The sequence below is a fragment of the Podarcis tiliguerta genome (genome assembly GCF_965153285.1).
Source record: "Podarcis tiliguerta genome assembly, chromosome: 3".
Lineage (NCBI taxonomy): Eukaryota > Metazoa > Chordata > Lepidosauria > Squamata > Lacertidae > Podarcis > Podarcis tiliguerta.
In genome coordinates, this window is record NC_139536.1 from 53,718,515 (window position 1) to 53,744,473 (window position 25,959).

General features: G+C 39.7%; 1 protein-coding gene across 7 annotated transcripts in view; it reads right to left on the reverse strand.

Moving 5' to 3' along the window:
* The window catches only part of SCAF8 (SR-related CTD associated factor 8), a 72,250-nt gene that overhangs the window by 20,801 nt on the left and 25,490 nt on the right, over positions 1-25,959 (reverse strand). For 5 of the 7 annotated variants that reach the window (XM_083434039.1, XM_083434042.1, XM_083434040.1 and 2 more), the window contains exons 15-20: positions 25,611-25,767; positions 23,945-24,075; positions 19,877-20,021; positions 19,087-19,140; positions 18,293-18,505; positions 15,797-17,450 (exon numbers count right to left, since the gene is read on the reverse strand). In XM_083434039.1, coding sequence (XP_083290165.1) covers positions 15,811-17,450; positions 18,293-18,505; positions 19,087-19,140; positions 19,877-20,021; positions 23,945-24,075; positions 25,611-25,767 — 2,340 coding nt within the window. In that variant the 3' untranslated portion in view covers positions 15,797-15,810. Of the gene's footprint in view, positions 1-14,822; positions 17,451-18,292; positions 18,506-19,086; positions 19,141-19,876; positions 20,022-23,944; positions 24,076-25,610; positions 25,768-25,959 lie in introns of those variants that run through there. The other 2 variants (XM_083434038.1, XM_083434041.1) reach the window with 1 other exon arrangement.

Here is a 25,959-nt window from a genome sequence, read left to right on the forward strand (position 1 = left end):
TCCATTGTATCTGGAATCTTGGTTTACAATAAATGATGCTTAATTGTTGAGTCAAGCAATTTCAAACCATAATTTATGAAGCTGGCTTGTTCAACAAACCAACGTTGTAAACCAGTATTCCTGGTAAATGCAAGATTCTTTGAAACTCTAAATAAATTTGGTAGAAATCAGCTTCCCATCTATATACAATACAGAACTGAGGAGGGGTTGGAGTTTACAGAAATCTGCTGGGATTGGCTATGCTATGAATCTCCTGGTGGTGAACACCATTGAACTGCTGATCCGCTGCTGGCTTGTTGTCACCACCAATCACCTGCTTGGCTCTGACTTCAAGCCTCCCTTGCCAAGGCACAACAGGGAGCACTTGCAAGGCTCTCAATTGTTCATTGGCAGCTGCATTTCTGGCTGTCATCACATACGACATCAGGTGTGGGGCAGGTTACATGGATTGGGGGAAATAGCCACGCCAGCCAAATTGGGACCCATGCCAGACCTAATTAGGCCCAAAGGCTCTCCACCCGTATACCAAACCATGATTTTAGCATTATGTGCAAACAGACCCCATTCTGGAGCCATTTATACACTGTTTTAGCTGCACAATTGCCTCTACTACTGCAAGTCGTTCCTAAGCTGCTCCTGGCAGCATTTACACCTCCTACTTATGTGACAAGAGTGGGTTGTATAGTTACATGCAACGGCAACAGTATCTGACCCATTAAGCAGATGTGTAAGGAGAGTAATACACAACCACACAATTAACAGTGTCTTCCACTGGACCAGCTGGTGGTGACATGGGGCTAGGCCTTCTCTGTAGTGGCATCATGACTGTGGAACACTATCCTGACAGAGATGTGCTTGTGCCTCACACCATCATCATTCCACCAAAAGCTAAAGATCCACTTGTTTATCCAGGGGCTTTGGGGAAGGGTGGGTTTGGCTGATGACTTGTTATCCTTTGAAAGCTGCACTGCGAATTCTGTATTTTACTGACACTATTGCAGGTTTTCAAGGTTGTAATTTTATTTGTATTCTTTGCTGATCTATGCACCACCCTGGGATCCTAATGGAGGAATGGCAGGGTATAAATATGAAGAGTAATAAAAAATGACAGATGTAATTATTCTGGAGGGCGGTTTGGGATCAACCACAGTAGTGGCAGCAACCACACAGCTTTCAAGGTAAGATATAGAAAGTATTAACAGGACACAATTGGAGCTTTTGGGGATTATATTATCATGAACCAGATCACTGGTGAAAGGCTGTTGTACTGTTACCAAAGCATTCATTAGGCACCACAAAATCTTTATACAGTATAAAATTTGAAAGTTTGAGGGTTCAACAAACTGACAAAATTTGTGACATAGCATGGGGTCCAGAATAAAACAAAGAATGCTATTTAAAGGAACTGGTTACTTGTAATTTTATTTATTGTCCATTACTCTACCTCTCCTTTAAATCAGAACCAGTGAAGGTGGTGAAGGTCCTGTGTGAGTGCCTGGGGGCTGTTGGAGGATGGATGGCAGCTAACAGATTGAGGTTGAATCCTGACAATACAGAAGTACTGTTTTGGGGGGACAGGGGGCGGGTGGGTGTGGGGGATTCCCTGGTCCTGAATGGGGTAACTGTGCCTCTGAAGGACCAGGTGCGCAGCCTGGGAGTCATTTTGGACTCACAGCTGTCCATGGAGGCACAGGTTAATTCTGTGTCCAGGGCAGCTGTCTACCAGCTCCACCTGGTACGCAGGCTAAGACCCTACCTGCCCGCGGACTGTCTTGCCAGAGTGATGCATGCTCTAGTTATCTCCCACTTGGACTACTGAAACATGCTCTACATGGGGCTACCTTTGAAGGTGACCTGGAAACTGCAATTAATTCAGAATGCAGCAGCTAGACTGGTGACTGGGAGTGGCCGCCGGGACCACATAACCCCGGTTCTGAGAGATCTGCATTGGCTCCCAGTACGTTTCCGAGCACAATTCAAAGTGTTGGTGCTGACCTTTAAAGCCCTAAACGGCCTCGGTCCTGTATACCTGAAGGAGCGTCTCCACCCCCATCGTTCAGCCCGGACACTGAGATCCAGCGCCGAGGGCCTTCTGGCGGTTCCCTCATTGCGAGAAGTAAGGTTACAGGGAACCAGGCAGAGGGCCTTCTTGGTAGTGGCGCCTGCCCTGTGGAACGCCCTCCCAGCAGATGCCAAAGCAATAAACAACTATTTTACTTTTAAAAGACAACTGAAGGCAGCCCTCTTTAGGGAAATTTTTAATGTCTGATGCTGTAATGTTTTTAATATTCAGTTGGAAGCCGCCCAGAGTGGCTGTGGAAACCCAGCCAGATGGGCGGGGTATAAATAATAAATTTATTATTATTATTATTATTATTATTATTATTACTTCAATAATTTATATATTGCTTAATCAGCAATCTCTAAGCGGTGTTGTCACTAAGCAATTTCGAATTGGTTGCTTTCAGGGAAACAGCAATTGTGATTTTCTTTTAAAATCCCTTATGTGTCAATGCAATTTGACAAATCAAGAAATAATTTGTCGTGGTCTAATGTTTTAAACTACTGTTTAAATCTGTGATCAGATATCTACTTCATACAAACCTGATATTAATACCCCACACCACCAGTATGCTGCAGAAATGTAGTCTTAAAAAAAGGCAAAATGGATGTTATTATCTCCTATCTTACAACCAAAGCAGAAATTTGCTAATAATAAGGTGATCATTGCAAGTCACGTTGATCAGAGACTGACTCTACAGAATTCCTGGAAATGTGTGTTACAGTGTCTTACAGCTTTGGTTTTGTTCAAGTCACATTAATCCAATTTATTATCTTATTAGTGCCTTTCAATGCTGACAGAAGTACTGATGAAATTTGTCCTCCTAAAAGATGGGCTCACCGCTTACATCCAACTGTTCACTGTGCTCTGAAGGAGGCATCCTGCAGAAATCATCTCATCAGGAGGTTTGTTCCACATGTTGTTGGAATCAGGTTTTCAGTGTGGCGGCACCTGCCATTTGGAACTCCCTCCTCTTACATATCAGACCAGCGGTGTCTTTGTTGTCTTTTCAGTGAAGACCTTCCTATTTCAAAAGGTATTTTAAGTGGAGGTTCCTCCCCTCCCCAGGTACTGGATTTGATATATACGATATTGTGTTCTTTTATCAGTGATATTTTTATTGCTCCAAGATGTTCCATAAGATGCACTCCACAAACAGAATGAAATGAAATGAATAAAAATAATCTTCCAAAAAGAGAGCACAAAGGAGTCAAGGGTTAAGCCCTGAAAACAATACTTATTTGCATGGGAAGCTGTGTGTTGATACTACCAGCTTTCCAATTAACTCAGTATCTAATTGGTTTACATAATGAAGTGATTAATTTACAGCTGAAGTTAGCAGACAGCATAAACGAGACTCCATGCCCCTTAGCTTATATGGAGCTCAAAATTCATTGCAAGCATGCAATGATCCACTGTAACCTGAGGTGTAACTTTAAAGAACAATCTTAGTTGGTCTCTAAGGTGCTACTGGTCATTTTATTTTATTTTTAATATATATTTTAAAGACCCCCAGGAGACTGGCTGCTTATATTGATCCAGGATAATTTTAAATCAACATCTGATTAACTTGAAGTGGGGAAGAGCTACAGCTCAGTGGTAGAGCATGCCAAAGCTTCACATTTCAACCCCCAGCACCTCCATGTTCAACTGAGAAAGGCTCTTGTCTGAAACCCTTAAAAACTTCTGTCAATCAGTGGAGAGAGTAACAAGCTACATGGACCAATGGTTTGATGTGGCATAAAGAAAGTTCTTGTGTCCTAGGTCAGACAGCAAAATCGTTTGCTGTCCATTTTCTTTTTCATCCCCTTACACAGCATCAAATGTGGCTGAGAAGAGTCCACTAAACTTCAAGAGCAGAATTTGGGGAGGTTCATTGGGAAGGAGTAGCCTGAAAAGTTCTGGTGCATGTGCAGAATGTTGCTTTCAAACCTTTGGATCCTGGCTATCTTTGACATCTATCTAGGACAAGAGCTGAGATACCGTACAAATGTGTGCTACGTTATACCAGAATATTCAAAATGTCCTTTATTCAACAATCACATCTCAAAATGTTCACTTGGGTCTTGCTAGATCCAAGGAACCATCAATTTCAGCAAACATGAGAGCAGCCATGATGAACTAAAATGGATGACGGCAATGGAACAATCCTGCTCTTCAAAGGCTGCTTGGAAATGCTGCTGAATATAATGACAGCCAACACGTGACTTTGGTATCTGGATTGGAGGAAGATTTTTAAAAAGCTGTACAAAGATGCCAAAGGATCAGCAAGTGTTATTGCCTATGGTGAAACACTTGGGCTATTTTGGAAGATGATACTGAGACACGTAACACATACTGACACTGGGACGTGTCACAGTGACCTGTGTGAAGTCAATGGTGAATGGCAGAGATACCAAGTGCACCTTCCACTAGATCCGGTTGTTAATGATAAAAAATGATGCAGAATGAGTAAAGGATTAGAAGAGGGTGCACAGCTTTATTTCCAGTTTACTTTTCTTCTACACACTACACTACAGCTACCTTTCTTTTCTGTCCTTATGGTTTTATCTATCTCCTTTCTTTTTTACTGTTGTAAAAAAAGAGCAGTGTAGAATAGCCAGATGATATGGACCGGAGTGAGTTTTAGATGCAGGCCTTGGATTCTTACTCAAACTGCTTTAATAGCTTGGACAATAGCATGCCATTTCTTAGATATTATTCTGTTAGTTGCCATTCTATGCTTTTTCCATGGTACTGCCAGAATAGGAGGGATAATTCTGCCATATTGCAGTAAGCTCAACTGAAACCCCCTCCCCTTAATTACAGTGTAATTCCATATATTAAGAATAAGACACCACCAGTAAATCTTTAGGTAAGCTGCAGATGCACAGCTATGAAGGTCAATTTCCTTTTGTAACTAACACACACATAATTTTAGTAAATGTCTCTTCCATGAAATTGTATCATTGACACAATCATTTTATATAGTCTAAAATCTCTCTTGACATAAATATCTCAATTTTCCCACAACTGAACCAAGGGTCTCCTCTTTGTACCCGATTCTTTAAAACAATCTTTCCTGCTGGCCCCTGCTTCTCATTTTACAACTGTGAGGTGAATTCTTTTTTACTGCACAGAAAATATTTCATGAAAACGTGAAAGGCAATTATGGGCAAAATTTACAGCAGCTATATTTTAAGAGGCAATTGAAAACTTAGGAATTGCTTTTGAGATCACTTTCAGGCCCTATTAGAAGACATTTTTCCCCTTAAGGGATGACAGTTTAATGCATACTTGGTTTGATTATAATGCTAGGCTACGCACACTGTGGGTGGAAGGGGGAATGGAAATGTAAGAAAAGGCATGTACCATTTCTTGGCTGCCTATCAAGTTTCTTAAAAAAAATTAAAGCCTTCAAAAATAAGATACAACAAAACTAAGCTCTTTCACTTCTATTTTTAGCCAAACATTGTACAGGTGGGCGGGCATTAACCTACCTCTTGCGTTTATAGGCTACTGAAGGAATGTAGTGTTAGCACTGTGCTGAAAATTTCTGTTTCCACTTTTCAAAATGAAAGTAGCACTCTCAGTGGGTAGACATACCCTTTACATTTTCACCTTTTTTGATCCTGTTCTTTACAGATGGACACATCAGTTTATTTTCACTCTGTATCAGTTCTGCATGTGTTCAATCATATATTCATCCACCCCAAGTTTTGTACATTTTAAAAAACCAACCAACCATGAAACACTTAAACTGGTCACATTATATAGGCATTTTGCATGCAGTCTCCCCCTTTTTGTATACTTTCTAATGCATTTCCCCCCTAAAATGGATTTTTTTTGGGGGGGGGGGGGACTAAAAACTCCAGCACAAGAACCAAAATCTATAAGCAAGTCTGGAAATTTAGGTCACTTTGCTTCAGTATTTGGACTAAATGGATTACCATCATCCATCCCTGCTATCCATGGGCACTTGCTCCCCACCCCAATATGATGCTTCTTCAATTACCATTTATGGGTCTCTCTTTTCCAGAGTGATCCCAGGCAATCAGCGACAATATAATAAACACAAATATTTCATGATGCTGTAATCCGTTTGGGCTAGCTAGCTACAAAGCTACCTGATGGAGGGCAACACAACTAAGTCAGAGAGGGCAGTACGTCCTGGACTAGTTACACGGGTTATCCTGGTCAATCAGAAAATATGCACTAAAATGATGTCACTGAGGGAAAATGGATTCCCGTTTAGGAAGTCCTTTCCTGAATATAGGAACATTTGTTGCCTTTTGTCTTACCCTAAAAAATAGTAAGAGAATATTCTTTCAATGCTGATTAAAGTGTCACAAAAGCTGCCCTTTCTTTTGGTTCAGACATACAGTGCTACCTCAGGTTAAGTACTTAATTTGTTCCGGAGGTCCGTTCTTAACCTGAAACTGCTCTTAACCTGAAGCACCACTTCGCTAATGGGGCCTCCGGCTGCCGCCGCGCCGCCACAGCACGATTTCTGTTCTCATCCTGAAGCAAAGTTCTTAACCTGAAGCACTATTTCTGGGTTAGCGGAGTCTGTAACCTGAAGCGTATGTAACCTGAAGTGTATGTAACCTGAGGTACCAGTGTAATGACGACTGGCAGGACAGCGAGTAATGGGAAATGGTTTGCATGCACCAGGGAGTATCAAAATGAACAAATAGCCCTGAAGACCATAGCATTCTGGTGGCCATGTGTACTTGTGCTAAGTATAATGAAGCCAGATAAAGAACCAAAAGCAAGCTCAGTTTTTTTCAAAAACTCCCAACTGTACACCCACATTAACTGCTTCACTTCTTCAGCATCTACACACCCCTTTCAAGAGCAATTTGACAACTTTCATTAGTCACCTTTCATGTGCATCTCATATTAGGGAATCAATGCTGTGGTTATCCAATGTTCCCTTGTATTGATGAATCAACTATAATTCCTAACAGTTTACATGCTTGTCGCATGTCTCCCAACAATCTGACACAGCCAAATTTACACACAGTGGTGGATCTTTTGGGCACTTCTTGCGGATATGATTCAGATAGCAGATGCTATTTCCCGAATAGCAAAAGCACACTTTTTTCTTACATTTGAAAAGGTTTGTTTTCAGATTGTGTAAGAGCCAGAATACCCTCTAAGGCAACCTTTTTCAGCCGTGAGCTGGTTCACTGTCCCTCAGACCATGTGGTGGGCCGGACTATATTTTTTTTGGGGGGGGGGGAATGAACGAATTCCTATGCCCACAAATAACCCAGAGATGCATTTTAAATAAAAGCACACATTCTACTCATGTAAAAACACACTGATTCTTGGACCGTCTGCGGGCTGGATTGAGAAGGCGATTGGGCTGCATCCGGCCCACAGGCCTTAGGTTGCCTATCCCTGCTCTAAGGAGCTTAGCCCCACGGATTCAAGTGCATCTGGAAGGGAACATAACTCAGTGGCAGAGAACATGCTTTTGCAAGTCTCTGGTTCAATTCCTGGCACCGCCAATAAAATAGAAGATCAGGTACCAGATATGGAGAAAGCCACATGGATCTATGGACACGGGATAGGGAAGCTTTCTAAGAAAGCAGCCCACAGCACTGACTTAGATAGATTCAATAAGCAAATGGGCATGTATGGACAACCTCTGATATAGAGAATAGCCTCCTCTATGAGTCTGTACTTTGAATTCATGAACAGTTCTCTAATAGCACAGGATTTATTGGCATCAACTTAATTGAAATATTTTTAGTCAGATGAGCAACACAGAGACTATAGTATGTATTTCAGGTGACACAAATGGATAAAATTACCACCATTAAATGTAATTCAAATGTTTTACTCCTTCCAATACTGAACTAGGTAATTAAGCACCTATCAGTCAGGAAGCAAAATGAGGCCACCCAAAAATAAAATAGTGGTTTCCCTGTACTTGGGAAAACAGGTATATTAGTTTGCATGTTTCTTTTAAATGGTCCTGAGAGTTTCTAGGACATACAGAATGCTGAATGCATACAGGCAAAAACTTAGTAACTATTTTCCTTTCCTTCCCATCTCCAAATCTGAAGCACAACTACAAGTGTCTTGATTCACACTGACTGGAGCCCCGAACAATAGCATTTCAGCTATCAACAGGGATATTGCATGTTTTCTAAAGCTGGTGTCCACCTGTCGCTTCTTAAAACAAAAACCGCAGAGGAAAGATTGACTCCAAATTCTACTAGTGATTTTTAAAATCTCAAACTCTTGAAGAGAAACTGTAATTACTGATGAGAAGTTGGTGACATGGTGAGTGAGAATCTGATGTTTTAGAGCTCATATCTTCAGTTTTACTAAACTTTAGCAGAGGAAACCCAGGATTTTCGGAAAAAAGAGACATCTTGGAGAAGGGATCCTCATTGCACCAGTGATCACAGGACACTTTTTCAGGTCCTCGGTGCTCTATGATAGCTAATATCTGCCAAAGAATATTATTTGCCTCCACATCAAAATTAAAATCTGAGCAACTGGACCATATTTAAACTTCTTGTATGCACTTTCAGGATCCAAGGAGGAACAAGCCTTGGTAATGGGGAAACAAGAAAAGATAGAAAAATGAACCATCTATAATGCTGGAAAGAAAAGGGCTGCGGTGATAGCAAAGAGACATAATAAAAGAGCCAAGAAGTTCATATGGGACACAGTGGGGAGAGAACCACTGTGCAAGTTGAAGTCCTTCTGCTGACTGGACCTATCAGTTGAATCACATTAATTACATTAATAGTAATTATTTCTGAAATTCTACCTATACATATACATTAGCATATGCAAATCCATGTGAGGTTTTTTTTTTAATTATTAACAATGTGTTAAGTTCCAGAGGGGACCAAGTTGCAGAGGAGGGCTAGGTGACTAACAAAAGGCTCAAACATCCTTTCAATCCTACATGCTTTTCTTCAGGAGGGGAGGAGCAGCCTCCTCAGCCCCCACATTGCCTAGAACTGGAAAACATCCCCACAAGCTTATTTAATACCAGAACTTCTTCTCAAAGCCATTTAGAACAGAGGTACCATGTTCTGTGCTTCTCTAAGCACATAGCTCCAAAACCGCCCCTTAATGAGTAGCAAGCATGCCTGCACTTTAAGCAGGTCAACAGAAGTGTAGTAATGCCAACAAAAGATGCTGGGTAGAATCCAATGCAGTGCTAAGTCTCTTGTTCCACTGGCGCACGGATTTTTTTTTTGCGGAACGGAACATTCCCCCCCACACACACACAAAGGGGGAGTGCTATTGTGCAAACAAAAATCATTGCACTGATGGGATGAAGTTGTTAAATACCATCCACAGACACAACAAAGACAGCCTGGAGCAGCTCCAAATTTTGGAGATTTCAATTAGAAATTGTGGCTGGGCCCTTAGCTAAAGCTGGTTACAGATGCCTGGTTACAGCAACACCTTTGTCAATGTTGTATTTCCATACATGATGTTTTCCCCACTTAAAAAAAAGAGAAAATCTCAACATTTTCCTTCAGTAAGATTCTGTATTTCCTTACCATCCTGTAAGCATAAACTGCCAAAACTGAATAGCATAGACATATCTACTCCAGGAAAGTAAAAAACTAACTATCCTGTTGGGTTGGATTAGTCCAGTTGCGGATGGCTCTGGGGTTGCGGCACTCATCTCACTTTACTGGCTGAGGGAGCCGGCGTTTGTCCGCAGACAGCTTCCGGGTCATGCGGTCAGCATGACTAAGCTGCTTCTGGCGAACCAGAGCAGTGCACGGAAACGCTGTTTACCTCCCCGCTGGAGCGGTACCTATTTATCTATTTGCACTTCGTGCTTTTGAACTGCTAGGTTGGCAGGAGCAGGGACCGAGCAACGGGAGCTCACTCCATCCTGGGGATTCAAACCACCAACCTTCTGATCGGCAAGCCCTAGGCTCTGTGGTTTAGACCACAGCACCACCCGCTGATGGGAGTATTAAATGTATTCCCCCTCCCCTTTACATCTTAACCTCTGCATTTCATTGTTTTTGGATTTTTTAAAAAAGCTTTAGTTAGTTTTTTGTGCTGTTTTTAACTGGAGTTGTGATTTTCAATGTTTTAATCCATTTGCTGCTGCATTGAACATGAGCATTGTTAAGAAAATTAAACAGCTGCATGTTTGACTGCAAAAATTCATGCATACATTGATGGACATAAATGTATGCTTTATTTAGTACACATTTATATGCACTTTTATTACTTTACATCATGGGTGAGGAATTGGATCTGACTAGTAGGCCAGATTGTTATCTCCCTCAGCCCACCACCCACAGGCCAAGTCTGACAGGTGGATGAGGCCCCCTAGCTGTTAATCATCTGATGCTTTGACATCAGGTGACCTGTTTTTGCTCACAACTTACTTTCAAACCATGTGGGTAAAGGTGTAGCCCATGAAAAGCACTATGAGGGGCTTTGCTATGCATAGTGCTCTGTAAGTGCAGCAATCAGCTGTGCATAAGTGCAACACAGTTTCACAAGCCTCTGGCATAGCATGTCAGAAGCCTGACAGCTACATCCTTACCTGTCCTACAACTGGCATCATATAATGGCACTGGTGGGTGTTGCTTGGCTACAGTGGCCTGGTGGACCTAATTATGCCTGTGGACCAAAAATGCCCTACACTGGGTTCATGTTAATGAAAGTATTTTTTGGCAGAATTCAACTAAGGACACAATGTTCTAGGTCATAATCAGTGCAAGAGTATTCTGCTCACAGTGCAAGCGTATTTCAAAACATTCCATTTATGGCAGTCCTATGGTATTTTACTTATTTTTCTAACGCATTAAGAGAAAATTCTTCAGAACTGGCCATAAATGTAAGTAAAATAACATATAAGAGTAGTTTCCATTCACCATTTGCTCCATCTTGTCACCATGTGTAAGTTTGTGAGACAGCAGCAGCACTTACAACTAATTCTATTTTAGAGTCGCTTGAGGTCTGGCAGAAAAACACTTGTGACTACTCCAACAAATAGGATACTTTATCCCATATATACTTTGAAGTCCTGAATCAGGTGATCCAGCATGTACTACGCACCATTCTTCCCTGTGTCTCTGGGGCTGTTTGCATGCCATGTATTTAACTCTACAGTAGTTTTAATGTCTGTCTGCACTGAAAGTGGACAGGAATGGGAAACACAAGAAATGTTGCATGCTTACACAAGCTTTGAAATCTAGTTTGGGATTGTAAATTTTCCATCTATCCATGCTTCTAAAGGTTCCAATCCCAAGCTTCATGATAAACTGAAGAACTGATCTGTTACAAAACTATGCAGTGTTTCAAAAGTACAAATACACAAAGGTTATTCGGTGCTTAGCATGAGAAAATTGCTGTTACATCATTTTCACTTTTCAGGTCATTCCATGGTTGGGTATGATTTACAACAAACATGAGGACCAGGTGGAGAAAAGTGAGGTAAATAGCAAAAGAACTTTCAAAAGTAAAAATTTCAGAAATTGTAGGTGTCAGAGGTAAACTAGCTCAGTTCTTCCTTGCCTGAGAAACTGTTCAAGAACAATTATATCTGCTTATCAGTTTCAAAATGCCATTTCTGAAAATCACATTTGTAGGGACTGCAAAAACTTATCAGCTGTACTCCATAAATAAGACCAAGATAGCTTAATTTAAAAGTGAACAAGCACAAGCCCCCGAGGTTAAATTTCATTGAATGCCAAGACTGCAATCACCACTGAACTCAATGGAGTTAGTTCTGAACAAACAATGCTATAAGAGTAATAACCAGGAAACAAAGAAAATAAAGTTTTATTATTAAATAATCTGACTGATGTCTTAAAACAGCTTACATATTTTTTTTAAAAAGTTTTTTAAAAAAGTTTTATTATTAAATAATCTGACTGATGTCTTAAAACAGCTTACATATTTTTTTAAAAATAAGTCTACTGGCTTAATCACTTGTGATTTGAAACAAGAGGTTTTAGATGAATAATCCAAATATACGCTTTGTTTAAAGTAGTTCTGATTATGAGGATATGATTTTACATTAATTATAGGAACTATGCAAAGTGTTACTGATGACTTACAGGTTTATGAACTGCAACAGAATCAGAACCATGCCTATCAGATGTTGAGATAATTTATGTATGTTCAAATGTAGTCACTGAGTGAAGATCAATTTTAACGAACAGAATTTACTTTCCGGGGACTGTCAATGCATTTTCCTAAGAAACTGCAAAATACTGGATGGACTGTCAGCTGTAATATTCCATGTGTATTCGTGGTCACTATGAGTTAGCTTATTTTAAACAGAATGAAACAACATATTTAATTAATCCTCATGCAGTGCTGTCAAAGTATTGAGTTGTAGGAGAATAATTTTATTGATCAATTAAATTTGCAAAATATTTTCTCTACCTATTTGGGAATCTGGAATATATTTCGTATTATAATACCACATCACAGTCAAAATTAACATGCTAAAAGCCATTATGCCATCAGTGAAAGAATACTGCCAGTTGCTTCACTTGACTGTGTCATATTACTAAAAGAAAGCCCTTAGCAATTTCAACCTAAAATGCAAAATATCTGCTATGTGTGGGTACAAAATAACAGGAAAATAACAGGGAAGAAAGATCTGTCCAGCAACACTTCCTCAACGTTACTGAACAATCTGGGTGGAAAACTTTAGTTTGCCATTAAAGCTGATGATCTAATTGACAGATTAGTCACTATACTAAAGCTATTGACTCTAGCTAGCATCACAAAGAACAAAACAGATCCTTTCAACTAGAAGACTCAGAGAGCAGACTTGGATCCCAATTTTTGAATTTTGTCTTAACAGAATGCCACAACTCAAGACTAATTTAACCATAACTAAAACCTTTGGTGGAAAACATACATAATGTTGAATAATAAAAGGCAGGAGTCTTGTCTTTCTTACTTAGCCTATTCCAATAATAAGCGACAGTACTCACAAATATACCATTCTGTATGCAATTGTATTGATGTACAGATTCTAATCAGTTAAATACTAATACCAGTGTTGCTACATTCATTATTTTAACTGTTAAAGTCTTAAAAGACCTGCAGAATTGGCTATCAAGGCTCATCACTTAGGCCAAACTTTCTATCCAGAATCTAACACTTGACAAACATCCGGACTGATGGAATCTGGATAACACCAGTTCCAGCAAGAATATTTAACAATCTTTCTCCCAAAATAGGGAAATGCAAAGACATTCAACCTATTACATTATTCCAGATTAGCACACAAAAATCCTTCAGGATTACATGCAGGATCACACTGGTGTGTCAATAAAAGTGACCCAATTCCTTCACTACAATTTGAAAATTACCTTAAAATGTGCAAGTCCAATGAATCTGAATCCATTTTAACAGCCAGACCATCAACAGTCTGGTGCATTTTTAATGTATATCAACAGACAATAGTGTACAGGTTTCCGTTCTGGAATGAAAGATAGAGAACTCAAGCTTTCCTAAGCAGCAATGTAACTGTAAATTGGATTTCCCTTCCCAAACATCAATTACCAAACATCATGGCAACAAAAAGATACCTTCTATTAATGGCTGTGTTCTAGTTATTCACGGACTCTTTTCAAGTATTACATTCTTTCAACTTCTTAGGGAAAAAAGTTAACTTTGTAAGACCTGAATTGCTTCTCCCTCTAATTATTTTCTACATAAAATGTTAGTTTATTGCAACACTCTCAACGTTATTATTAAAAGGTGGGATCCAAATAGCATTGCTTTGCTAACAGAAGACATCTGTCAGCAAAATGGAAGACAATTTGTGGTGGTTGCTCTTCCCCCATCAGCCTGCACTGCCTCCCTAATTTGGTCTAGAAGGTTTCCCAATCTTCTTGAACAGACTTTAGGATTATGCAGGAAGGGGGAATTGCTTCAAATAGCCTTCCATTCTACTGATAAATGTCAGGGGAGTAATACAGAGTTCCAACCATATTTTTTTACCAGGTTGTATTGCGAGAGGATGAATAAGAAATGTAGAAAATAAAGTTTGCTTTTTTAAAAAAGAAAGGACCATGTGACAGTACGATGCCAACCTGTCTATTTTTTGGCAACTAACAGGTCCTACAAATATTTTCATCTTTTAGTACAAAGAATCACATTTTTGGGGCTGCATTAAATTTTTAGAAACTGGTCTGCTAAAAATATAAACTACTAGATGGGTAGTACCTAATATTTAAGGAGATTGACAACCAGATACCTGGGATTTTTTTTGCGGCCTCATTTAACAGATATGAGGTGCTAATTACTGGCATGGTAGCCATTTTAGTAATAGAGCAATCTTATGCATGACTACTCAGAAGAAAGTTTCACTCCTAGGTAAGCATATATAGGATTGCTGCCAGGATGATCTGAAGTGGCCAGCTATTTGTTATAAGCTATTAGTGTTTTGTTTCATTTTGTTCTTAAAGAGGTTCAATTATGTTTTGGGCAACAACCATGGACCAGATATTCACTGCAAGAAGATAATCACAAAGTATTTTAATGCTACCACTTTCTATCCAGAACACTATAACTATTACAAAAAAAGGACAATTCAAACATTTTCTTCAATATTTGCTTCGAACATAACCACACTTTTTTTAAAAAAACAACAACTAAAATCTTACTTTACACCCTCCCTTCAGAGTATATTGGACTCCACCTTCTAAAGCAATCATAATTTAGAAGAGCAAATGTTAATTTGATTTAACCTGTCACATCAGCTTTTATCATCTTCTTGCTATCTAAAGAAGGTGAAAGACAATTTTTCATTTTATAACCTAATTCCATTTCAGTTTTATTTAACTGTCTACATTATTCTGTGAGTGTGTGCACATACACAATCACACACAGAAGCAGTGGTATCTACATACAGTTTTACACAAATATTTACATACACATGTTATACACAAACTAATGCGATTCCATGATTTACTTTTAAGTAGAAAGGCATATGCTTTTGTAGCATATTTAATTGTTGCACTGGTCTTACAAGAGTACTATAAACCTTTTGCAACAATTAGCTAAAGCACATTTCATTCAGGATTTTATAGATTGTATATAAAAAATACAATACCTAGAATGCTTATCAAACAAATAATGCTTTATTGGCATCTAAAAAAAACATTAAAATGTATGTTAATTTTTTCAATTTTTTAACCCACTGCAGTACGAGCAACAAATCACAGACACGTACTTTTGAGAAATAAGAGACTATAATGCAGAAATATCAAGAACACACCATTCTCTGTATTATTTATGCTCCTTTTTTCTTTTTGGCCAAACTGTAGGAACATATAGTATCACAGCTCTGCCTATGCTTTAAAATTCTGCAGCAGCCTAAAAACCTGGACAAGATACACCAGCACCTGTTTTCAAGTATAACAATTTCCATGGCCAACCTAATAGCAATATCTAAAAATTTCCATTTCTTCCATAGGAAGTCTTTGTTTGTTTGACAAGCTGTTATTTATCCTTGTGAAGTAAAAGCAAGTGGGGCAAGTTTGCGTTTTGTCAGAAAAAATAAAAAAGAAAAAAGAAAAGAAGGAAAGTTTACCTACCATGTTCAAATTAAGAACAATTTTCTATACAGGTCAGTTGTACAGCTATTTAAGTGAAAGATGAACATGAACATTAGATTAACTTAATTCTGGCAGACAAAAGTGAACTACTAAGGTCCAGTCAGCAATTCATCTATTACAGAGAGAGATGACAACTTTACAAAAGGTATCTTTTTACCTACTGAGTGATGATTATGTCCCCTCAGTTTCTGTGCTTTCTACCACTGGTTCACTTTCTAATTCAGCTTCTGTGTCACTCTTCTCTTTTTTTGTGTCACTTGAAGTTGCCAGCTTTTCATAAAGTTCTGGTTCACCCTGTACTTGCGCTGCAGGTGGCTGACTCTCTGTCTCTGCATTTTCACCGTTAACTTGGGGCACACTGTCAGTCTTTTGTTGAGATGTGCCACCTTCAAAAAATTCAAATGCTCTTGGATGTGGAGGAGGCATCCAGTTGTTCTGTATTCTCTCTCTCCCAAATCTGTTTCCATTAATTTCTCTGCCAAAATTAAAATCTCTGTCATCCCTGTCCCTCTGCCTTTCCCAAGGTCTTCGGCGATCATCAAAGTCTCTGTGAGTGTCTTGTTCAAGTCCCCGGTTCCAAGCTGGGCCACTTCGATTTTCAAATCTGTAGTTTGTTTGACGATACCTTTCTCGGTCTTCCTGGAAGCCTTTAAGACCACCAAATGTAGGAAATGAATGATGCTCTCTTTCATCAAAATCTCCTCTTTGTCCCCAGTGCTTATCTGAATTGAAAGCAAAATGGTCTCTCCTACCAAGTCCTTCCATGCCTGGTCTTCCAAAGTTCTCTCTTAAATCTATGTGTGGCCTGGCAAGATGTTCTCTTCCATCTACTGGAGGTCTTCCTAGACTTTCTCTTGGATCTAGTGGAGGCCTTCCAACTGAATCCCTCATATCCACTGAAGAGGTCCGATTAATGTTCTCCCTATTTTCCACTGGAGGAAAGCGATAGTCTCTATCTCCTTCTTGCTGAATGCTGTCATCTCCAAGTGCCAACCTTTTATCTGGATTCGACATGTTATCAACACTTTGTCTACCGGAAGTTCCAAATGGTCTCTCTGTTTGAGTAAACAAATCTCCCGAAAGGAAAGCTCTAGGCGGAGGAAGGGATGGGTCAAGGATTGCTGGAGGAGGAATGCTATGCTGTAGTGGTATTCCAGGCTGCAGGAGAGGAAATCGTGGCCCAGGTGGCTGTGGCATTAGTCCTGAGCGGATATCTACTAGAGGCATTCCAGGCAACCTTTGACTAGCAATAGTTAAATGGGGTACATTTTGAATTCCAGCATGTGGCTGTAACCCTAAAAGTCCAGAGCCACTTGAAATATTTGGTGGTGGCAAGCCTAATAGTCCAGAACTACTTGAGACAATCGGTGGTGGCAATCCCAGAATCCCAGAGTTGCTTGATACAATAGGTGGTTGGAGTGCTGCCAAAAGCCCAGAACTACTTGACACTATAGGTGGCTGGACTCCTGACAAAAGTCCAGAGTTACTTGACACTATGGGTGGCTGGAGTCCCATTAGAAGGCTGGAGCTGCTTGAGACAGTCATGGGCTGGAGTCCTGCCAGAAGTCCAGAGCTGCTTGAGACACTTGGAGGCTGGACACCCGTCAAAAGCCCAGAGTTGCTTGAAGCATTAGGTGGCTGACCTCTTGTCAAATGTCCAGAGCTGCTTGACACACTGGCTGGCTGCACAAGCCCAGAACTACTTGAGACACTAGGTGGCTGTATTCCCCCTACAAGCCCCGAACTGGTTGAGACACTTGGTGGCTGCATTCCTCCAGTAAGTCCAGAACTGCTTGAAACATCATCTGGAACTGAAAGGCAAATACAAAAATTTAAGTCAGCAGAAAAAAAGAGTACATACTATGAAATAGCTAATTTTCTTTTTTTAATCAGCTGCTTGTGTTGCTTGAAACTGCAGCAGTTTCATCTCTGAGTTAGATTAAACCAAGATCAACATTTATCAGTTGGTTTCTTATCTGTTTGAAATCGTATTTGTAAAAAGTAAACCCAGCATCTCAAATCTGGGGACAGACTGAATTAAGCAGGATTTGAAATAATAATAAAAATACTCCTAAAATATTTTAACTAGGGTGTCACACAATCAAAATCAAAAGAGGAGATATTTCCCTCTACCTAGTCATGTGAGTTGAGATAAAATATAAAAGAATACAGAAAGGGATTAAAAAATTTGGTGCCATTCTTTGTAAAATGCCAACATGGAACAAGAAATACACATGAATGCTACTGAAAAGGCCTGTAACGCTAATGAAAGTAACATGTACTCTGATCTTATTGTAGAACACTCCAGAATGTAGGAAACAACAGGAACTATGTTCCATATGAGATAGCATGGAGCTCTAGACATTATGAATCCATCTTTTACTCCTCCAGGAAAAAGCAAAATGTTTCTTGGTCTCAGAGAAACACAGTGTTTCAGCAGCTGTATCTGCATCTGTTGCACATTCAAAATTAACATGTCATGTAGAAAGCTAAGCTATGCACTGTGAGTTTTAAAATCAGGGGATCAGCACCTTACAATATGTGGCCTTGGCACCAGTAGCTACTCCAATAACTACCCCTTTAGAATACCCATGCAGAAATGACCGCTCTAGTTGTACAAACTTTATGAGCAAAGTTTCATTGGGCTACTTACCAGCTCTGTTTTCACTTGATGAAATCTGAAGATCTGCAAGATGGGATCCCTTTTCATCTAAATCTGACTTGTTACTTGACAGAGGAGTAAAAGCACTTCCAGCAGATAATGTTGGGGTGGTAAGACTACTAGAAACAGTGCCAACTGGTAGAGCAAGGTTGCTATAATCTTTCATTGACTCTTGAGCAATTGGTAGCGAAGACTGTACAAGAGCTGTAAAACAGAACACACATACAACTTCTTACAACCCTATGCATGCCTACCCACAATGAAGTCCTGGTATATTCAATAGGATTTGCGCCCTAGTAGAAGTGTTAAAGATTGCAGCTTATGTTGCAGTATCACAGTGAATTCTTTTCATATAGTTGTATGTGCAAATGATGTAATAAAAAAATCTGGTAATCCTAAACTATAGACTAAATATGCTATTTGCAGTATTATCAAGCTACCATTTACAGCAGTACAAAATGAACACACATTTACTTTGCCTTCACCTTACAAGCAAACAAACCATTTTAAAAACTGTTTGCTATCAAAGTAGCTATCATAGAGGCTGGCAAGTTTCTCCTGAGCTACAACTATTTCCATTGATCTATACAATTAAAAACAAAGGACATATTCCAATATAAATACACAACACAGTTAATGTTCTTTTTAAATTCTCATCAGTAGCTCCCTCCAACAAACATACCAAATGTATTTTAAGTTGTCCTCTAAATGTAGGAGCCATTTTGGAGTTTGGTGAAAGAGCACTGGTTAACTGAAGACGCAAGGAAAGATATAAACTAACTTACGGGTTGGAACTACCGGCGGTGGAACAGGTGGTGGAACTGGGGGAGGCAAATAACCTAGAAGAAACAAAGAATAAATCTGAATAGACAAAGCCAGCAAAAGTGATCTGAATAACTTATTTGTATAGAAGACAACATTCACTGCATACAGTCGTACCTTGGTTTTTGAACACCTTGTCTCGAACGTTTTGGCTCCCGGATGCCACAAACCTGGAAGTGAGTGTTCTGGTTTGTGAACTTTTTTGGGAAGCCAAACATCCAACGTGGCTTCTGATAGAATGCAGGAAGCTCCTGCAGCTAATCGGAAGCCACCTCTTGGTTTTCAAACATTTTTGGAAGTTGAAGGGACATCTGGAACAGATTCCGTTCGAGAACAAAGGTACAACAGTATTTGCAAACTGGGGACTCTGCAAGTGCTCGACTAAATTAAAATTATGAGCAAGCAGTATTATTTAAACCAATATATTCTGTTTTGCATCTTTTGTGTTTTGAAGTGCTGTTGTAAGGGTTTTTTTTATTTTGTTGTTTCATCTTCTTGTAAACCGCTTTGAGGTTTTTACAATCAAGTGGTGTTTAAATTTTTATGAAATAAAATTAAAAAATGAAATAAAGGAGTATCATTTAAGCATTACATAAGCCAGTTAATTCCAACAGCCCATCCTATGTATGTATACATAGAAGCAAATCCCAAAGGCTTCAATGAGGTTTCCATACAAATATGGATCTTTTAATTAGAACAATTTACGTGAATTTATACATAAATTTATGTCTAAATTATATAAAGGTAACTTACCAGGAGGTGGGTGTGAAGGATTGAAGCTTGCTCTCATGAAGGGAGGTGGAGGAATTGGACTATAGCCAGGAGGAGGGACAGACATTGTAACAGGAAATGTTGGTGGTACTAAGCTAACTGCTGGCACAGATGGAGCTACAGGAATCTGTTTAGGAGGAAAGTAAAGCATGTCTTCAATATTTACATAATTCCATTATTTTAAGGCTATGCAGATTTACTGGGAAGTAAGTCCCACTGAATGTAGCAGTACTTCCTCTGGAAAACATGTCTAGTATTGGGATGTATAAGTAATAATTAGAATTAAAATCTACACAATGACAATAGTAACTATCGTCTTCCAAAATGTGAATTAAAGGCTGTTAAGCCTGCTCAATCTTGCAGTGTCACTTCTTACTAAATCTATTGTACACTGCTCTGATCTCCTCCACTGAACAGAGTGATCTGGGACTTTGGGTCCCCTACTCTGTCACTTAACAGCCACTTAACATTGCCTAAAAATCATGTCTGATTGGCTGAAATTTCCCAACATTTTGGAGCTTAAGTGAATACAGAAAGTCCTTAACACAAAAAGCTAACTCAAAGGTATTTTGGTTAATTGAAAGAAACAAATGACTAAGTAAGAGAAAAAGAGATCCCTGAAATAATTAAGCAAAAACATAAACAATTAAACTCACAAAAACAGATCTGATGACACCCTGCAGTGAGCAGAGCAGAATCTAATAACGTACGACCGGCAGGGAATATTGCCTTTTCATCATTAGTGTACAATGAAAATTCACAGGAAATCCAATTTTCAAACTCATCCAGAGAGAAAATAGGAACTGGATGTCTAAAAGCAACCACTTATCCTTAGAGGTTCAGAGGAGATTCTTGTCACACTTGCCTACCACCTATGTGTTAGTTTCTGTTTCCCTCACTGAGCAGCAGCTGCAAGTCATGGGACGATGTTTTCATTCCACAGTGCAAATACTGTTGGATTCTCACAGGAAAGGGAGACTGGATGTGGCGTTCACTGGTTTCCTGTTTCTTTGTTCTTTCGTTTCTTTGGGAGTTGCTCTCTGCTTCTCACAGAGACAAGATGTATATTTGTATGCTCTCAGCATAGCTTAGAAATAAAGTTTGGCAATGTAGCACCATACCTACTTCATCCTTTCGTTTGCGGATTCTGGGATGTTTACTCTGCTGGGCTCAAGGCAAGATGAGCCATATCAGCTCAAGGGCCGGAGCTGAATAAAACTACAGTGGTGCCTCGCAAGATGAAATTAATTCGTTCTGCGAGTTTTTTCGTCTTGTGAATTTTTTTGTCTTGCGGAGCACCACTGTGCATTGTGATAGGAATTTTATGGTCTTAGATATGTGGTAAAGTTCATAACTGCACATACATAGATCAACACAGGAAGACCAACCTGGAACCATTTTGATTCCTAAACTGACCAACTGACCAAATCCTTTCTCTGCGAGGTTAAACTGGAAAAGCCTCCCCATTGTCTCTTTCCTCACAAATCCTGTCTCAAGGATATGTCTGTTTGAATAAGGTGTGAGCCTGTGACCTGGCCCAGGAAATAAGTATTTTACCACTACAAAAGAATGGCCAGGCTCCCCAGGCAATCCAATCAAGTAACTTGCCAGACAGGAGATAAACTGTGACAGGATAAAAACAACATTTAAATTTCTGTGATGTAGGTGGGATGTATCTGAGGGGTGGTCTTAGGTTACACCCCTTCTGTGATGTATGCATGTTTCTGGGGGTGGTCTTGATCTAGAGAAGGGGAATTTCAAAAGTCTTTATAAGCCCTTGCACAGCATTTTGGGGGGTCCTCCTCCTCTCCTGCATGTGAGGGGAGTACCCTGTTGCAACAGATCAATAAAGATCAAGCTTACTAGCTGCTTTGCTTCTCAATATTCTCTGGTTGGCCTCTGTTATTTTCTCCTACCAATAGGGAACCTATGTAAGGACTCTTTATGGGCTCTTGGATACCCCATAAGGGAAAAGGGCATATTTTTATTTACAACAGAAAGCTTACTAGCTGCTTTGCTTCTCAATATTCTCTGGTTGGCCTCTGTTATTTTCTCCTACCAATAGGGAACCTATGTAAGGACTCTATATGGGCTCTTGGATACCCCATAAGGGAAAAGGGCATATTTTTATTTACAACAGCATTGACGGTTTCCCATAGGAATGCATTGGCGGTTTTTAAAAAAAGGCGCAAGACGTTTTCGTCTTGCGAAGCAAGCCCAAAGGGAATTCCATCTTGCGAAGCAACTCAGAAAACGAAAAACTCTTTCGTCTTGCGAGTTTTTCGTCTTGCGAGGCACCACTGTAACACTATGTGCTTAGAGCTTGACTCTACTGAAGGATTTCCTCTGGTCCATTTTGTGGTGATTGCCAAGAGGCTGAAATAAGTGCCCATGCTAATGACTGTGAGTGGGACCTCCACACAGAAAATGACAATCGTAATCTTTCAGCACTGAAAGAATCATCACCTGCATGCTAGGCCTGCTTTCAGACTTAGGGATGTATATACTAAATAAATATCTCTTCAGACCATCTTAAACCTGCAGCATATTTTAGGGTGTTATTGGGTTGTTATTTTTATTTTGATTATATATATTGTGATTTTTATGTTGATCTTTTATGTGACCTGCTCTGAGACCTCTGGGTATAGGGCAGTACATAAATTCAATCAATCAATCAATCAATCAATCAATCAAATAATAATAATAATAATCATCTCTCTCTCTCTCTCTCTCTATATATATATATCCAGGTTGTGCTTTCCTTCAGATGCACAACCTTTAGACATAAAAATGGTTAAAAGTGTATAGTTAGTGTCACTTTACATTGCATAGACAATAAAAGATACTCATAATTATGGAGTAGTAATAATTGGGTGTTTCTTCAACTCACAGCTAACTAGAGCATTGTGAAAGTGAGCATGCAGGGAGAGAGATTTACTGTAAATCAGGGGTGGCAAAATGCTGGTCCATGAGCCTATTCTGGCAGCCTTCTAGCCCCTGATCAGGCAGCAGCTCTAAACAAAGCACCTCTTCTCACCACCAGTGAACAGATAGGAATGCTCCAGAAACGAGAAGGAGCACAATGATGTGATCCATGTTACCTGGGTGCTCAGCAAGCTCAGGAAGCATTGGAGGAGACTGTTACACACCTTCTTGTTTCTGGAGCATTCTGATCTGCCCACTGGTGATGAGAATAAGGGGTTTCATTCTGTGTCATCAAAGCTAGAGTGATTTTGATCCTGAACATCCTTGGGGAAAGTGTGTTGAGTTGGAGGTGAGTTAATTCTGACTTATAAATTATAATGGAAGATGGGGGGGGGTGGAATGTCCACTGTCTCTATTTGGGGGGCTTACTCTACTGTCATCCCCTATCCCCGGGCAGCAGGTCGTTCCCCACTGCTGCTGGGGAGATTGGGAGCCCCCATCCCTTGCCAGACTGGCTATATCAGTGGTCCCTTACTAGCTGAGTGCTCTCTTGAGGGCTGGACCTGTAGTCTATCTGTTTTAGCATATATCCCCTTCCTTCTGCAGTTGGCAGCCCTTCAGCTTATTGGATAGCAACCTTCCTGGAGAACTTGCTTTAACATCCATGGGCATAGCCAAGGGGTTGCGGTTGGGAGCAGCTGCTGCCCTAATCAAGAAAATAAATAAAAATGCTTAACTGACCAATCGTGTCACAGATAACTCAGTTCTGTCCCCCCCCCCCAACATAATGCCTGACTATGCCCATGCCAAGACCCAATAACGGAAGTATAAATTCTTCACTTTCTTCTTTTCAAATGGTATGGGGGATGAGGGGGACTTCTCCTACAAACTGCAGGGGGTCAGAAACCTTATGCTAAAAGGGGAAGCAAAAACTGCCTGGCTTTGCAGGCTGCAAAAGTCAGGCTTTTGTGCTAGATGGCAGCAATAATCGAGAAGGGTAGAGTAAAAACTTTTGAAACCAGAAAATTTCAAGCCCTGCTTGCTGACACAGAATATAACCCGTTCCATGTCTGACTACCTTTCCTGGATGAGAAAAGCAAAGACAGAATCGAGTCCAATACTAACCTGTAGCATAGTGACAGACTGTGTGTAAGTTTCTGTTTGGGTTGTTACGGCTGTAGTCTTGTCAACTGTTGTAGCCTGGGTTGTTTGCACAGGCTCTTTCGTGGTCTCTGAGCTTCTTGCGGTTTCCCATTCTTAAGAAAAGAAACAAGATAATAAGATTTAATTAGTGTTTCAATAAAGGAAGAAAAGGACGATTGGTCTTACCTGAATAGTAGATTTATTAGGTGGATGATGTAGTATTTGGACTGGGCTGTTTCTCTTGTATGAGACTTAGACAAGAGCAAATAATTGTGTGTGGTAGACCGCTTCTCAGTTTTTCGGACTTGCCAAGCAGGAGCATGGTCGCAAAAATCTAAAACTAAACTAAATACAAGGGCCTACCTCCCCGTAGCTAACACGTGAACAAGAACAAAAGAAAATCAACTCCCCATAATAAAATTCAGGCATATATAGCATCCACCTCCTGACAATGTAATGCAAAAGAAATAATGTCATATAATGTATACAGTAAGAAACTGTTAAGGAAGCAGCGTATGGTTGCTGTAACAGGTAGCCCACGCCACAAAAATCATTGAGGAAAATGGCAGTCCAACCGCTGAAACAGCAACTGCCAGCAACAGGAAATAAAGACCAAAAGTAAATAATTAATTGGAAATAGAAGTAAAACACTGGACATAGGTTAGCAAAAGACGTTTAGCAGGCAGACAGGGTTTTTTTTTGGGGGGGGGGGCTGTTTTACCTCAGCAGAGGACAAATCAAAGGGCAGACAGCAACAGTAACCAAGACTGGACAAAGTATCTGGACAAAGAGATTAAGAAGATGAAGATTGCGAAGTAACTAAGAATAACAAAGAAACGTGTTACAGAGGACTCAGTTGAATAACAGCCAACAAAACAGTGGTCTACCTCCCACAATTCTTTGCTCCTGCCTGAGTCTCATGAAAGAGGAACAGCCCAATCCAAACACTTCATCGTCTACCACAATAAATTGAAAATATTAAAACATTTTCAGAATACTTTCCATGAAACCTAAATCTTTTTAATGACTGGAGAATAAGGGGATATGCTCAGAAAAACTGCCTGGTCATAGCCAATTCATGAAAACTTTTATGCACAGCTAGATGTGAACTACTAAGCTTGCTCTTTGAATCTACAGTGAAGGCAGTCAACAATTTGTGCCTGATAGTTTTAGAAACTCTTATATCGTATCAACAGTTTGTTGAAAACCATTAACTAGAGTTGTTTTGTTATACCATCCTTAGAAGATCTAATATGGCAAGTTTTAGAGCACAATCCTACATGTTTACTCAGAAGTAAATACAAGTACGCCCTATGGAACTGACTCCTTGGTGAATTAGTTTAGTATTGTCAATCAATCCTAAAGAAGCTTACTCAGCAAGTCCTAATGAGTTGAATGGGAGTTACTGCCAAAGAAGGGTATAGAGGACTGCAGTCTTAGTCTGGCAATCATTCTAGTGCAAGATAGAAATTTTCTAGTGACTTTAGAAACTGGACACTTATGATTCAGTCTGACTGCCACCTGCTAGCCTACCTCTTAATTAGTATGATAACAAAACACCTGTCATTATTATTCTAATGGGCACATCTAGTATCTCGGAAAAACATTTTTCTGTAACAAAAGATGAAAATAAATAAACGATTCTTACCACTATTTACTGTTTCCTGGTCAATCATGCCTCCTTCTGCAAAGCCATCTAAATCATCCAATTTAACTTTTTCCCAAGGTATATATGAAACTCCAACATCTGCATCCCAAAATTGTTTGTATTCAGTTTTCACACCTTTGTTTAAAGCCCATGCAATCTGAAAATAGAATACAATTCAATAGTTATGGAAATAAATCACAACTAACATTTCAACCAGGCTTTTGATCTCCTTTCAAACATACTAACCAACAGTCCTATTACATTGTTCATAAGATGGAAGAACTCGCTATGCAAAACCTTCAATATATCAAAATTAAAATGAATTCTTTCACCATCATGTAATTATTTT